We start from the raw sequence: 16,715 nt of genomic DNA, 5'->3' as shown, positions 1-16,715 counted from the left end.
CCTTATGTGCATCAGCGCCGCCAGCGGGGAAACGGTGAAACCGCAAACGGCGTCCACAAAAGGCGCCAGTCCACCAATCCATGCCACACGTTTGATACGAAGAAAAACAAAGCCAAAAGTTGTTGCCAGCGGAAACACGAACAATTCAGAAACTGCAAACCGTCAGCATCACCCAGATTTAACCGCCGCCGCCACCATGTATCTGCCACGCGAGTGGTGGTAAAGAAATATTTTTATGGTCTGATCCGGGTATATTGAATTTTCGGTACCCATTTGTCGGACGGTATGTGAAATCAGAGTAATATTACACACTCAATCTAACGCAAACGCGTGTTGTGGGGATAATTAAAGGGGCACTCCTGGCGGCAGAAACGTCAAATACCGTTGAAATCGCTGTTAACTGTTCCGCTGAGTTTAGCGTCGAAATGGCTTCCTCTTCGGTTCTCTTCTAAACCATCCATTGGTGAATCTACCCAACGGCAATCCGAGGCAACGCCTTCGTTTTCATCAAAGTGTAATGCGTCAGGTAAACACATTGCAGCATGTCAATAGGTCCGGGTCGAATGTTATCCTTTATCTCCTGATCATCGGCGGTTCGTGGTCGCGCGGCGATTAATGCATCGAAGGAGATAAAATGTCATATCTAATTAATGAACAGGGCAGCTTTTAGAACTGTTTTCTTCGTTAAAATATGCGCATTAATGATAATCAGTTAACAGGGAGTTCCATCAACAAGTCCAGCAAGTACCGTTGATAACACTTTGATAATTGCCGGTCCGGTCCTCATCCAAATGCAAGAAGAGGTAAAGAAATCACATTTGAATCTCCTGGCCTTCGATCACAACATCTGTTGCATTTTGTTAATCCCAGTCCCCATTCCAGCCGCAACACATTGCAGCAAAATCACCGCTGAACACAACAACAAGAGCACCGCGGCCCGTGGCGGTGGTCTTTATGGGTTGCGGTGGCAAGCAAAACGCTACCGGACATCAGTGCTTGAAATCACCCCTTTACGCATATCTTTTTCATCTGGAGATGATTTGCGAAAGCTGACCCAAACACATCAGGGCGGATACAGCTTTGAGAAAGGGGGCTGGCACACCATTGAGAAAAACCCGGACCTTCAATGGTCATTTAACAAACTTCAGCACAAAAGGGGGTCCCCCGGATCCAACTTACGCATAATCCACACCGGCACACAGCATTAACGCTGTAATGGGCCGCTGACCTGGCAGGCAGATTCACAGTTAGCCGTGCCGCCGGAAAACGGTTGCCATTTCCACAATCGATCCTCAAAATGGCCTTTGGTAAATCATCCGCATGTCCAGCACCAGCGCAGCTGGCGCCGTCCCACACCGGCACAGCTCTAAAAGGTACATAAATATGGCCCTGTCCACAGTGGCCTGCCACCGCCCGCACGACAGCGCCGCCGTTCACGACGGCGACCAACTCACTGTACAGTAGCATAAAACACCACACCGAGGCCGAAGCATGGAACAACTGAATATGGCCCCTGACAAGACCAACCCAGGTGTGAGACACAGGGTGGAGGAAGGAACACATGAGACACCCCAGTGGTCTGAATGGATTTGTTCAGACACACACACATAGCCATTTAAAGAGATAAAATATTGAATAAAGGAGCCCACAGAAAATGAGAGAACACTTGAAGATATATGGATAATATTTGAATAAGACATGGAAATAATGGAAAGACTGAAGAAAGAAATATGGATATATACACATAGAATAAATAAAATGGAAATATATGGACAAATGAGACATATAAAATATAATTTGACAATGGACGAATAAATAATGGTGGAGAAAAGAAAAACCTGGGACATGGATATAGGAAAGTGGATTGAATAATGGAAGAAGAAGGATGAACAGACCAAAAAGGAAGGAATAAAATGAAACATAAATGGAAGAAATGGAATAAAATGGAGGTTCACAGGAATGGCCCACCTTAATTCCTTACATAATGGAACTTTATACAATGACAAATGGAACACACAGAAAGAAAATCTAACAAATATATCCGATGCCGCGCTGGGAAAAGGAACACTTGTTTGAAATGTAAACAAAGCCAATCTCAGATTTCACACTGTGTATCCGGTTTCGCCTACTTTTGTTGCATACACTTGCTCATTAGTTTAGACCAAGCATGGGAAGGTATCGTTGCAAGCGATAGTTAAATATAATAGGTGTATTCCAATGATTTCTAGATACATCACAACATATTATGGTTTCTGAAAGCGTAACGCCATGACTGATGATATTTCTCCTCATTTCTGACTATTCCTTGGTCACAATGAAAACACAAAAGAAAATAAGAACTAGCAGATTGTCAGAATGTTTCAGACTACTTTCATGTCACATTTAGGCTGCTTGAAACGTTGCTTAGAAAGTTTCCGAAAAAAAATCCGGCGTACTCGTGTCAGTGAACACGCCATTTTGAGAATGTCCCTTCCCGATAAGTGATGTCATACGTACGTCAACATTGTTGTACAAATTTGGTATTTTTCAATGAGGTGAGGTTATGAATGAAAATACACACGATCAATGTATGTCTGCTGCTAACATTTTCAGTTCTTATGTTTCTTTCGTATTTTCACAAATCTTTAATCACATGATTAATTTCAGTATTATTATCTTTTGATTTGGGACTAGACAGGAGACCAGTCTAAAACCAAGTGACACAAGATACATAATCAAAGGGCGGTAACTCTTGGCCTGTTTAGCTGGCAAACAAAGGCCTCATAATGGCATAACATTTCAATACTTATTTTGAGGGTTATACTTTCATTGTTAGAAAAAATGAGTGCATATTTTCAAACACTGATATTAACTGATTAAAATATTTCACTTTGTTTCACATTATAATAAATGTGCTTTTCTCGCGGTACACTTCCCTTTTAAACGTGATTCAATCTCATGGATCGTAATTTGTGGATGATTTTATTATTCTTTCTTCTATCGCTATAAGTCTTTTGCCAATTGTGTTTAATTGTTATCTCATTTGGGGCGGTGGGGTAGCCTTAATGGTTAAAGCGTTGGCTCGCCGCTGAAGACCAGGGTTCGAACTCCCCACATGGGTAGAATGTGTGTCCCCACGTGATGTTGCTGGAATATTGCTAAAGCGGCGTAAAACTCAGTCTGTCAGTCAGTGTTATTATCTCCATTTGAACATATTGATGTCTCAAATCCTTTCTAATTTGGTGCAAACTACCTTTACCATGCTTCTTTGTTCTCTTATTGCAGATTGAGCTTCGACGAGAGCTGGAGTTTACTCGGCACTCTGATGTTGAAATATATCAATTACCCTATAAACACACATTATTTTTTTAAGACGACTTACGACCATACCACCTAACTGATGATTTACAGCACAATCACAGAGAAACTTTCAGTCATCGGAAAGGGATGTCACATCATAATGGATGAACGAACGATCCCAATTTATCACAAAGGGTTATAAAGCAATGAGCGTGTCCGGCGATCGCGCGTTTTCTGGAGCAGAACTCCCAAACAATATTGTATATTTCTTGCTGGACAGATCATTACACCGATTAAATTATTAGCTGGGTTTTATGAGGTTTGTCAATGTTTTATGGCGGCGGTAACCAATTGAATCTGGACCAGACAATCCAGTGATGAACAGCATGAGCATCGATCTGTTCTAACCAAATCTAACCCGATCTTCACGGGTCTACACTATAACGTCATGCTCAATTCGTCCTGGCCCAGAGCCGGGTTTTAATGGTAACGGGTTATTTCACCCCAAACACGTTTTCCCCAGCACAGTTTCACCCCATTCAGTATTTTATTTCAGTATTTTTTTTATCTATGTATAGTGTCTAAACAGCATATTCAGATTGCTTGAATAATGTATCAGCTCATATTGGCTGTGTTGGATCGGGTGAAGTCCTTCTTTGACTTGTGGAGAGTTCCTTGTCTGTATACTGTGTCCAGAGGTCAAGAAGCTTTTCGTGGATCTTCTTGAATTTCTGCCTATTGTCTCGTGATAGAAGACCATTCGAACCAGGTACACTTGGGTTTTCGCTTGGTCAGCCTCACTTCTCAAAAGTGGCACAAGTACGCTTCCTTGATATTTATGAAAACATTGCCTAATTAGGATTAACAGATTTAAGTGGCTTTTGCCCTCATACAGGAAATAGCGGTTCTGTGACAGGTCCCCTATAAGTCATATTTTACGATCCAGTGCCCCTGCGGAAGTAATAATATTGTTGGAATGATGGTGGACCATCATTCGACGTCTGTAAAACTATTAGTGAAAGTAGGAGGTGCTTTGTCGAATTCCTCGAATGGGAAGCGGGGTGGATTCCCTCTGTTCTATACAATATGCATTGCTGCAATATATATATTTCCAATTGCGTACACATATTTTTTAATTTTTTTCTACTGCATGTGGAAGGTGTCCGTGGATACTGGTTCGGCTGTTTCTGTCTTCTTGTCGACTAGTATGCTTCCAGGTCTTGTAGACGACCTCCCAGAGAAACACAGCGGCTAGCAAAAGGTAGGTCCACCTTTGGACTGATTCTTCCATCTGCCACACCTTCTTGATCCTCCTCGACGCTTTCTAATTCCTCCTGCAGTTTGTCGTTGTCCAGCCTAGACAAGATGTCGACCAACAAATTCGCGGTTTGCTCTGCACGAGCCTCGATCTTCCCCAGACGATCGTGGAAGTCCTGGATAGTTGGTTTTGGAGCGGGAAAGAGGGTCGACGGTTCTGTGGAGTGGGAAACGGTTCTGTGTGGGGGCTCTCGCCGTAGCTCATAGAGCCTTTTGGACCCGATACCGGAGCTCTTTTTGACCTCGGCTGCCTGGAGCATACCGTGATTGGGCACGAATTTCGTCGATCTCGTGGGAGGACAAATCCGTCTTGGTGGCATGGCTGTTGTTTCCCTGGGTATATTTATCCCATACTTTTCTATATGTCAATCTGGAAATCCCATCCGCCCTAGATACCTATTTTGGAGTCCCAATCTTCTCCCATCCTCCCTACAAACCAGGAAATACAATACAGAACTGGGAATTTGCTAGAAAATATATCTCCTTCCCGCTTTATTTCTTCTCCTCCTTGGCAATTAGTGAGGCCACAAGTTGACCCTCCACTAACAACATTTAAAACATCAGAAACTAATGAATTACAATATGAACAAGAATTTTATCAGATAGAAAGTATTACAGATGCATCGAAGGGTGGTGGTGCAGTGGCTTGTGTCACTGTCATTGGATCCAGAACAATATCTTCTACATTACCCAATTACAGTTCAATTTTCACAGATGACGTAAACGCAATACTAGCAACTCTTAAATATATTAATAGACAACCTAAATATAAACAGTATATAGTCCTTTCAGACTCTTTCGTGCCTTCAGTCTATAAAAAAATCTCTCTGGTAAACATCCACCTTTAATCGACAAAATTGAATCATATAATGATCTTGCTACTGGCCAATACGAAATCGTTCTCTTTTGGTTAAGTAGTATACACAATGGGCCTATGGGACCAGGTCTAAAGAGAGAGAGGTTCCTGGTTCCTGATATTGCCGAAATATTGGTAAGATCAGAGTTAAACATAACTCACTTACTGACAGAAGTACCTGCCAGAACAACGTATTCTTCATTTGTGTTCTTCCGTACCAGTTTTTGTAGCAGGAATATACACAGATATAACAGTATTTGTACCACGGCTATTGTTGCAACCGAATAATGCAACATTTGTGGTTCAAAGACTGACATCAGTTGTCCTGTAGCTAGTGCTACAAATGTCGTCCCTGCTAGGTCACAGAATGTAAAGACCGCACAAACAGTATTGTTCACCCTAATATTTTCCACACACCATGCTATCAGTCCTGCATAGAATGGAGCATAGAACAGTGCCAGAACATGGGAACACGACCACAAGTAAAGCAAACTGATTTCACCAGTAAATATCAGAGACACAGATGCCACTAGCAGCCCTGCAAGACATGTAGTGATCAGACATGACTGAGAAACAAAGAAACTGACAAACACACCGCCAACACGCCCAAACATTGTCACGGCATAAAACGACGACGTCAGATAGGCCAACGTGCTCTCGGGCACATGAAGACGGCTGTGAGTTCCAAAGAGCACCAGTAGTGACCCGTACACGAAATTTGTGCCACCCCCAATAAACATTAAGAAGAAAAGAAGACCGATTAAAATAAGTTCTATTTTCCCAAATGATTTGTTTTCCTTCTGGCATGAACTCTGCACCGGGTCGTTCTTTCCTCCATAATGTAAAACAGCTAGAAGAATGACAAGAATCAGTCCACATAAAACAAATATCAGGTATGCATATATAATCTTTGACCCGGACTCGTCACATTGGTCTGTCGTAAGCTCCAAATCCTCGCCTGTAGTGTTGGATCTGTTTCGGTAGGGACTGATGCTGCTAAGAAATGGGGAGATCGTCAACGGGCCGAGGATGTGTCCACCACAAGCTGCCAGTCCCAACAGGTGAAAGGGTATGGTACTTTCGTGGCTTAACTCACCGGTTCTGGCAACACAGGCTGGAAGGAGAACACATATTTTTTATTATCTGTTTTAATATTGCATATTGTTATGTTTTTAATGTAAGAAATTATTGCCATCAAACAGTGTAATTCAAAAAGCACCATGTTTTCAATCCGCAAATGGTGAATGTTATGATCTTGAATGGGGAGTGATTTGATCTTGATGACGGACCTGATCGTCCTATCTTGGTGTCCATATTGTTAAAATTACTGTAAAACAATCTTTTTTCATGGGTTCAGCGAAATAATGTTTTACAACTTTTGGTCGACGTTGGAATAAAAAAAATTAACTTTTTGAAAGAGTGTAACTCGTAAACAAATTGGGTCAATGGCTGGAATAGACTACTGTCGTTAAACCAATAAACAAAGTATCAGATTAACTAGGACCTGGATCGTACTATCCCAGTTTCTATGTTCTGAACATTTCTGTAAACCCTTTTTACTGTCATGGTGTCCATTTTCTAAAGATTACTGTAAACCATTCCATTCTGTCATGGGTTCAGTTAAGTAATGTTTTAAAAGGTTTGGTCGATGTTGAAATAGAACACGTCAGTTTCATTCGTTTTCAGGGGCGTAGTTATCGTTATGGAAAAAAGCCCTGGCTTACACATGATTGTTGCTTAAAAGGTTGGGCAAGCCCTCAATAGTCAATACTATCTAAATATAAAGCTTTGCAACCTATTGGGCTTACACGAAAAACTTGGCTTGGTACGCGCCTGGGCCCTTATTCTCGAAACGTTCGAACTTTGATCGTAGCCAATGTGCTAAGAATGGGCTTAAGAAGTTCGTAGGGCTACGAACGTTTCAAGAATAGCTAGCCTGATTTTTAACGAGTTTTTCTTGTGTCGTTCATTAAACCAATAAACCAACTATCACATTTACTAACCACTGATTGCAACACCTCCTGCAAGTCCCAATCCAAAACTCGCAGCTGTGGCCATCCAGAAGGAGGTGCTCAGCGGTATCACCAACACCAGGCCACTGCCAAGGAGACATCCCATCATCAGTGTATTATCACAGAACACTGCATGTAACGGCGCGTACAGCAAACAACCTCCTGTCTTGGTGCCAACGTACAAGGGAAACAGGGTGCTGATGGTTTGAACACTAACGGAGTACAGGCAGTGAAGGTCCTGTAGACTTGGCCCAAAGCAGCTGTCAATTATTCCCTGAAGAACACGAAGCACCGACTTAAGCAACCGTGGTCAAAATGCAAATATAATAGCGCCATTCAATGTGAATCGTTTTTTCCCGCCAAAGGGTCAGTTGAACAATATATTCGCTCGGGAAAAATACAACATCTAAGCACTCGTGCTCGTGTTGTAAACATAGTATGATATGGGCACGAATATAATATTCTATTTATTACCCAAGTCGTCAAATTGATGAAAATAAAGCCAAATCTACTTTCAAACACAGGCTGCCTACCCGCCGTCATCGCTTGTAGAACTCATCGTCATAGAAGAAACGTGACGTCATAGCATTGTTCATGACGTCAGGTCACCATGACAAAGTGATATTTTGCCCAAGGGCATCGTATGAAAAATACGAACCCCGATATTTTCGCCCTCGTAGGTAATAAATACATATATAAGATTCGGGTTATACGGTTCATAGTTGCCCATCAGTCATGTATCAAGCAATTAGTGAAACAAGATCACGCCGGGCAGTTCTTAAACTCCTTACTCTAATACTTCTAGGAGAGCAGGAGGCTAGGTTTAAAGTCGACCTAATTCTCCCATCTCTTGTATGGACATATTGTAGCTCTTTGGAAAGCTTTTTGTATATAGATTATGATGTGCCCTGATGTAGTGGCCAAAAGGGGTCCCATTTTTTAAAAACACCCTGTTTTGTTTGGTTATTACTCAGATCAGAAATATGGGAAGCCAAATATTCATTATACGATCTGCAATTATGAAATACAATGAAGCATTTATCAGATACTCTTAAATGTGTTTACCTGGAGCTAACAAACTGCCCCTATTTGTCAGAGTGAGTTTAATTTTATGCGGCATTCAGCAATATTCTAGCTATATGGCGGCGGTCTGTAAAAAATCAAGTCCGATAAGGCAATCCAGCAATCAACAGCATGAGCATCGATCTACGCAATTGGGAACCGATGACATGTGTCAACCAAGTCGGCAAGCCTGACAACCCGATCCCGTTAGTCGCCTCTTACGACAAGCATGGGTTACTGAAGATCAATTCTAACCCGGATATTCACGGGTACCATTTGTCAGAAATAATGGGGTTTTTTGCGAAAAAAATTTTGTTAATAAAGATATTAATTATTCAATTTAAATCTTACTTATAATACATACAATGATAATACATAATACTTACATAATTGTTTCAAATATATTATTGTGAAATGCAATTAATCATTGCACAATGTGTTTTTTGGGGGGGGTTGCGATTGTGCTATTCATATATTTACAAGACATATTTATCAACACTTTCAAACAATTAAATTTCCAACAAAAACAATTAATATTTATAATTGAACTGGTTAAAAGATCATTCGCTGTTTTTACACTGAAATATTTATCCATTGAGGACATGCTTGATCGTGATTATTTCATCACAAATGATACAGAATGGAGAATCCTCGCCTTTCAACAGGTACTCATGAGTATGTCTAGAATTCCTAATACTTCATCCTCACATAATAACCTATTCAAATCTAGACTGACAACCCAAGTAGGTATAACATTAAAAACGAAATTTGACATTCATACTTTCTTTACTCACTCAAATCTCAACATGTATAAATGTAACTGTTTTGAGTGAATATCTGTGGATAATGTCATCTGAAAATGTTCAATCAACATCAACATCAGTGACGCAACAACGACATCAAACAAAGGAGTGGTCACTTGCAGTCAATATCGTGTGTGTCCACCGTGCGCTGCAAGATGTGCTCGGAGTCTCTGGGATATTGAATGACACAAATTTCTTAGGAACAGCTATGGGATGGTCTACCAGTGATGTTAAAGGGTCTGTGTCAATTCAGCAATTGGCCTTGGTGTCACAAGTTGATTTCGAACTCTCCGTCCAAGTTCATCCCACAGATTCTCGATTGGGTTCATGTCTGGTCCCAATAAGGGCCAGTCCACCAGACGAACATTCTCATTATTCCAAAAATCCCTTGTTACCCTGGCTGCATGGGGATGTGCATTATCATGCTGAAACACAAAATGGTTACGACCGCCATGTTGATCCATCATTGTGAGTACAGCCGGACGAGGGATATTGTCCACATAACGTTGATCATTCAGACTGCCGTTAACCACTACGATCTGGGATCGGAAGTTGGCATTGTTAGCACACCAGATCATGAGACCACCCCCTTCCAAAACGATCATGTTCAAGGACACAGTTTGGCGCAAGTCTTTCTTCTCGACGTCGATAAATCCATTGACGTCCATCTGCAAAGGACACGTTAAACCTGGATTTATCTGAGAAAATGACATCTCACCGTTAGCTGCCTATCAATGTCTGGCAACTTTGTGGCGATGCAATAAGTTTGGACCACGGTACGGGCGACGACACCGGATGTTGGAGGCAGCAAGGTGTCTCCGCACCGTTTCGGCGCTGACATGACGATTCGCAAGTGTGTACATCGGATATTGCGGTCCTGTTGAACTGTCGTCACAGGTGGTGTACCAGGTCGCGGACAATCAGCAACACTTCCGATGGCCCAAAAACGTTGTCTGAGTCGACCAACAGTGTATGGATGCACATTAAAGTGCCTGGCAATCATCACATCTGAAGCACCTTGGCTAACCATACCGATAGCCTGATTCCTTTCGTCTTGTGTCAAGCGTGGCATTTTCTCAAAGTGATTCAGTTTCACAATTCCTTGGGCTTTGAAAGGACCTGGATGCAGGTAATGCACGTACACAATGTGTTTCATGAATGTGGTTGTGTATACGAGAAATGTGAGAGGTTCAGTTTTAAGCTTCGAAGTTCATGTGAGGCGAATGTTCGGGGACTCGAACTCAAAATGGTCTATAATAACAGCCTTTTATCCCTACATCCTCTGTATTGAAGGGAAAAAATCTTCAATAGAACCGTTGTAAGTTCCAGGACAACAAATACCAATTTCGTTTTAATGGCTTTCAGTACAATCACAAACAGCTGAAATGATGGTGTAAATCAAGCTGGGTCTATGCGGGAAGCAAAAGTGCCGTAAGTCCCCAAGGTCCTTAGTATGGTTATCTACCTTCAGTTGTTGGCGATCTATATCCTGTTTATATATTGTATTTACTTGTTTGTTTAGCATCTATGTCTGTAATATTAGTTTGTTTTAACTGACAAGATTTTTCATCTTAGTTTCTGTATCATGGAGTGTCACCTAGGCATGTCCAACAGAACCATATACCAACAAGCGTCGATGGGTCGGAGAATGTTGACAATGAGACTAACAGTTGAAAGAGACGTTGTTTTTCCAACACATTGCAACACTGATTGGATGCTTTTGTGAAATGGAAAAAAACACAAAAACTTTTCAAAACAAAGACAAATGATTTTTTGATATTGCTGAAAAAACGGTGAGGTGAATAAACATTCAGGAAATTGTGCAAATATTCGACTACTCTTTCCCCCCTCATCAAAGTGGAGTATATCTGGAACATTTAGAATGTTAATAATTAATATAGCAGTCGCGACACGAGGTGGGTACGAAAATGTTTAATACTCGGTAATATTTCTACCACTTTCAGATTCAATGCAAAATACAAAGACATATTTGAAAAATACTTATCCCAATAATGGCGCAATCAAACTAATGCATATTGCATGGCATACATAACGATAAAAATATTTCAAACAAAAGGGCATTGGCATTTTGATTGTTGGTCTGACAATCTGAGTCTAACTAATAACAAATCATGTATCACAATAACAGTTGTAGATAATGATACATTATAGTATAGCAAGGACTGACTAAGTGTTGATTACTTACATCAAAAGCCGCAATGGCTAGAAGTAAGGCCATCTCTAAATACGGACATGGCGTGGATTTCAAGGTTCCCATTTTTGATTGAATACTCCTCGTGTCCTGGACTGAAGTATATATGTAGTAACTATTTTCTGTTTGCATAATATTGCTGATGTCAAGCAAAATCGATTAATATCTTCTCGAGTGTGTAAAAAATTAACAATATTTGTCATGGTCTGATGTCTATCACAAACTCTATCCCATCCAATCAATATTCTTTTTGAGATGCAAATGCATAGGATCGCTACACCAGGATGATCACACTATCATCAGACAAGCATGAGTTTTATAATTAGATTTATGCTGACTTCAGGCCACAATGGTACATATGCAACAGAAGCAACCATCAGCGCTACTATTTTAGTTAGACAGGACGTCATACACAGTAATACACTGACACAATTAAACACCAGCTTTAAGCCGTTGCTATTCGCCTTACCTTGCATAGTGTGCTCTCTATTTATTCCACTATTTATTAAAACCGTAAGGTCAAGTACCTAACCTCAATGGGGGCGTACACGCACAAACAATAAGAGGAACGTTATTGAACATTATATTTCCGATTATAACTTACGTGGCTTTAATGATGATTCAAACTCCAGCTACTGGAACATATTCTGCCCTTGATCTGTCCCTTGCAGACTCCATTAAACCTGTGACACTTCACCAAGGCTGGTCATTACATGTATTGACGACTTAGAAAATGACCTTTTCAGGAATATTGAATATGCTATAGAGTTGTTTTAAGATATATTAAAGCCACCCATTTGTAAACCATGGTTTAGTGATGAATGCAAACATGCCAGAAATGAAAAAGGCAGACAAATATTTTCGCCCACAGTCCATGATTTGAACAAATTTCAAATTTCAAATGGCAAGGCTCGACGAGCTTTAACACAAAAGATACGTCTGTCTTGGAGTGAGTGAGTTACAATTTTACGTCGCATCTGCATAATTTCAGTCAGACGGAGTAGACAAAAACTGCAAATATACACAAGTCCATCTTCAGTATCTGTGATATTCTGATGTAGTTCGTCAATAGGTTTCTATATTCTTTCATGTTTAAGTGTCATGAATGTAGCACGTGATTTAGTCACAATATGGCTGAAATACTGCCGATGAGACTAGAAGTCGTAAGTCACTTTGGTTGGCGCGCAAGATATGTAAATCATATTACATCCAACAACGATACCAAACGCAGGAATCCTAGGCTTTCCTAACGATTTGTATAGATGTAACCGGAGTGGTCACGGAGATAGCACAACAGCGGGTGGATTTGGCAGATTTCATGGCAAATAGAGCAATAAAGAAGGCCGTGTGGAAATCAATATATATTCATAGAACAATACAAGTGAAGGTAAACAATAAATGTACAATCTTGAATAATCAATACAACTATTACTTCAGCAGTTCATTTTAGATATGCGCAAAGAACTTAGTTAAGCACCGCCTGGCATATCTCACGATTAAATGAGCCCCAATCTTAACCCTTTGGAGTATATCTGTGACATGATTGGTGCAACAAAGGAACCCACTTGGCCAAATTGGAAGCTGCTTTGCACGAGGAATGGCTTAGGCAGCCCTTCAGAGGATCAGGTGGCTGACAGGGGGTATGAGGTGGAGCGTGTTGTATGTTACCATTCTATTGTATGTGAACATACGTATTCCAATCACTAACCTCATCAAACGAACGCCTCCGTGGTGTAGTGGTTAGAGCGTCCGCCCGGAGAGCGGAAGGTCGCTGGTTCGATCCCCGACCGCGTCATACCAAAAGACGTTTAAATATGGTGAAATTGGGTTTAACGTCGTGCTTGAGAATATTTCGCTCATATGACGACGTGCATGCGTGTGTATGTGTAGGTGCAGCTGCTTGTACTAGCCCAGACTGAAGTTGGTTTTATAGTGCTAGCCCACTGAGATACTATGCCGCAGTAAAGCATGAATACCCGACTCAGACACATTATACTGACTCCGAGCCGACCAGTCTTTGTTGTACCCATTAATGCCGAGCGCCAGGCAGGGACCAACAAGTACCATATTTTAACGTCTTTTTGGTATGACGCGGTCGAGGATCGAACCCGCGACCTTCCGCTCTCCGGGCGGACGCTCTAACCACTACATCACGGAGGCGGTCCTGGACCAACAGCATGAGCATCGATCTACGCAACTGAGATACGATGACATGTGTCAACCAAGTCAGCAAGCCTGACCACCCGATCCCGTTAGTCGCCTCTTACGACAAGCATGGGTTCAGATCAATGTTAACCCGAATCTTCTCTGGTCGCTTACTTTAGTAATTACTGGAGAGTAATCAATGGTATTGTTGTCAGTGGCGGGTTACTTTGGTTATAGAGTACAATTCACAATCTGCAGACGTATATTTGACTGTCAAAAGGAAAATGATTATGGTGGTGCATAATTTAATTTCATTACTAAAGTAGCTGCAGGGCATTTTCTGCTTTTCAGGTCCCAGATATTTATGAAACGGGAAATGTGTTTTTAAAACTCAAATCCTCCTTGGCAAATAGTTAGACCACAAGTCGACCTAACATTAACATCGTTTAAAAAATCAGAAACAAATGACTTACAATATAAACAAGAATATAATCAATTAAAAAGTAAATATAATACATATAAATCCTTATTTTTCAGATGGGTCCAAGTATGGTGGCGCAGTTGCTTGTACCACTGTCATTGGGTCCAAACAATTTCTTCCAGATTACCCAATGACAGTTCAATTTTCACAGCAGAAGCAAACGCAATACGTACAGCTCTTAAATATATAAATAGACATCCTAAATATTAACAGTATATCATATTTTCCGACTCTCTTTCTTGCCTTCAGGCTATTAAAAATCTTTCTTGTAAACATCCACTTTTATTAGAAATAATACAATTATATAATGATCTTGCAACTGACCAATACGACATCGTCTTCTGTTGGTTACTCAGCCACGTTGGCATTTCTGGGAATACTTTGGCCGATCTTGCTGCCAAGGCAGCACTCCACAAATCTGTGACACCACTTCAGATCCCATACTCTGATTACAAAGCTGCTATTAGATCTTATATCTGTGATCTGATGCAAATGATGTGGGACACCCAGAAGGTATCAATAAATTACATGAAATAAAACCAACTATCGGTTACACCTATTTGGGTTGTCAGTCCAGATTTGAGGAGGTCATCATACGACGATGTCGTATTGGCCACACAAGATATACTCATGAGAACCTATTAAAAGGTGAGGATCCTCCGTTTTGTATCCTTTGTGATGAAAGAATCACGGTCAAGCATGTCCTGCTTAACTGTGTTGAATATTCCATCACAAGGGATAACTATTTTAAATAACGAACCATGAAGGATCTTTTTACTAATATAAGTTCTCATTTATTTATTGCATTTTTAAAAGAATTAGACTTGATAACCGATTTGTAAATAGATACATATTTTATCATTGGTAGTTTAGATTAGTAACATAGATTGTTAGTGGCTGTACCCTCAAATGGGGTTGAAGTAGCGTAAAACCATGGTCCTCCTGAGAGGGTACGTAAGTCCCGAAACATTCAAAGGAAATTTAAATTTACCAGCGGTTTTAAATGTAGTATTTTTGTCATTTCAATTTTGGCTAAATTTGACTTCAATCGCCGCGGCTGAAGGGATGATATATATCCAACTAGGGTCCATGCAGGTAGCCAAAGTACTGTAAGTCCCCATGGTCCCTAGTATGGTGATCTACCTTCAGTTGTGGGCGATCTATAGCCAGTTTTTATATTGTATTGTCCAAATAGTGCTATTAGTTTTAATTTTCCACACTAGTTTTATTTGTAATTGTGATATTCTAGTTGTTTTACTGTCCTTCGTCGACCAGTTTTTATAATATACATCTATTCCATTTCAATGTCACATATGTTCTCGTCACGATATGGCTGAAATATTGCCGATGTGACGTTAAATAACTCACTCACTCACTTTAAAACTCAAAAAGTATTTTAGTGTATTTTCATTATGAATAGATAAGAAGAAGTTAACATCCAGTCAAAGGGCCTGTTATAACGAGTTTAAGAATTAGGCATAGATCTGATACATTTCAAAGATTTCTTTGTTGTTCAACGCCGCACTCGGTAATATTCCAGCCCTATTCACCGACTGTATGTAAAAAGTCGAATCTGAAACAGACTTGCCAGTGATCAACATCATGAGCATCTTGGCTAGTGGGATGTCATCCAAGTCAACGAATCTGACCACCTGATCCCGTTAACCGCTCTTACCATAAACATGGTTTTTGAAGACCATAAGGAATTTTAACACGAAGACATGCACAGGTACCCGTGAAGGTCCGGGTTAGAATAAACCTTCAGTAACCCATGCTTGTCGTAAGAGGCGACTAACGGGATCGGGTGGTCAGGCTCACTGACTGGGTTGACACATGTCATCGGTTCCCAATTGCGTAGATCGATGCTCATGCTGTTGATCACTGGATAGTCTGGTCCAGACTCGATTATTTACGAACCGCCGCCATATAGCTGGAATATTGCAGAGTGCAGCGTAAACCTAAACTCACTCACTCATTCATTCACAAGCACAGGCTACTGGAGCACGGGTTATATTTCAAAGGTGATACAAGTTCGAGTTAATCTTTGTGTCACTGTTGAAACAGGTAAAGCCAGTTTACTTATCAGATATGACCAATTTTATGTAGACTGTAAGACGAAGACGAATTGGAAAATCGTGTGAGACTCCTCTGATGATGAGTGGTGCGTACAACTTATTGTGCATATGTTCAGTCTACATTGATTCCAATCAGAATCTCAAAACATAAGACAGATAATCATGCTTGAAAAAACAATGGAAAAGTGGGGCCAAGACACATTGCTGTCTGTTTTGAGAAACGTTTTATACGAAATGCCTCGGCATATGGTGCAAGTCCATTCAAATGAACCAACAGTCACCAGGTTTTTGTTCATGACGAAAAAAGTGCGAAAGAAAAAAGATCCGTGGGAGAAGTGGACTTCAATCACAATTTTTCAGTATTTACCAATTTATCATTCAAATTTGCAGCAACCAATCCTGTGGAACAGTCTTCCTTCTCCCATAAAAAAATGCTTCATACTTAGAAGCATTCAAATCGGGACTCAAAACCT

General features: G+C 40.7%; 1 protein-coding gene across 1 annotated transcript; it reads right to left on the bottom strand.

Moving 5' to 3' along the window:
• Positions 1 to 5,395: 5,395 nt before the first annotated feature.
• On the bottom strand, positions 5,396 to 11,622 carry LOC124275728. The gene is made up of 3 exons (XM_046711374.1): positions 11,536 to 11,622; positions 7,456 to 7,738; positions 5,396 to 6,566 (listed from the first exon to the last, which is right to left on the bottom strand). Exons 1-3 carry the CDS (start codon positions 11,605 to 11,607, stop codon positions 5,611 to 5,613), a joined length of 1,311 nt encoding a protein of 436 aa, XP_046567330.1. The 5' UTR covers positions 11,608 to 11,622; the 3' UTR covers positions 5,396 to 5,610.
• Positions 11,623 to 16,715: the final 5,093 nt, after the last annotated feature.

The sequence above is a fragment of the Haliotis rubra genome, unplaced genomic scaffold (assembly GCF_003918875.1).
Source record: "Haliotis rubra isolate DU_JTF1 unplaced genomic scaffold, ASM391887v1 Scf2017, whole genome shotgun sequence".
In the NCBI taxonomy this organism is placed as follows: domain Eukaryota; kingdom Metazoa; phylum Mollusca; class Gastropoda; order Lepetellida; family Haliotidae; genus Haliotis; species Haliotis rubra.
The sequence above is the reverse complement of the archived record's forward strand: the minus strand, read 5'-3'. Positions and strand labels throughout refer to the sequence as shown.

Coding starts and splice junctions, on each gene's coding strand:
- LOC124275728 (XM_046711374.1), bottom strand. CDS start 11,607: ATGGGAACCTTGAAATCCACGCCATGTCCGTATTTAGAGATGGCCTTA. Junction 7,739..11,535: donor TAGCCATTGCGGCTTTTGAT/GTAAGTAATCAA, acceptor CGTGTTCTTCAG/GGAATAATTGACAGCTGCTT. Junction 6,567..7,455: donor AGGAGGTGTTGCAATCAGTG/GTTAGTAAATGT, acceptor TTCTCCTTCCAG/CCTGTGTTGCCAGAACCGGT.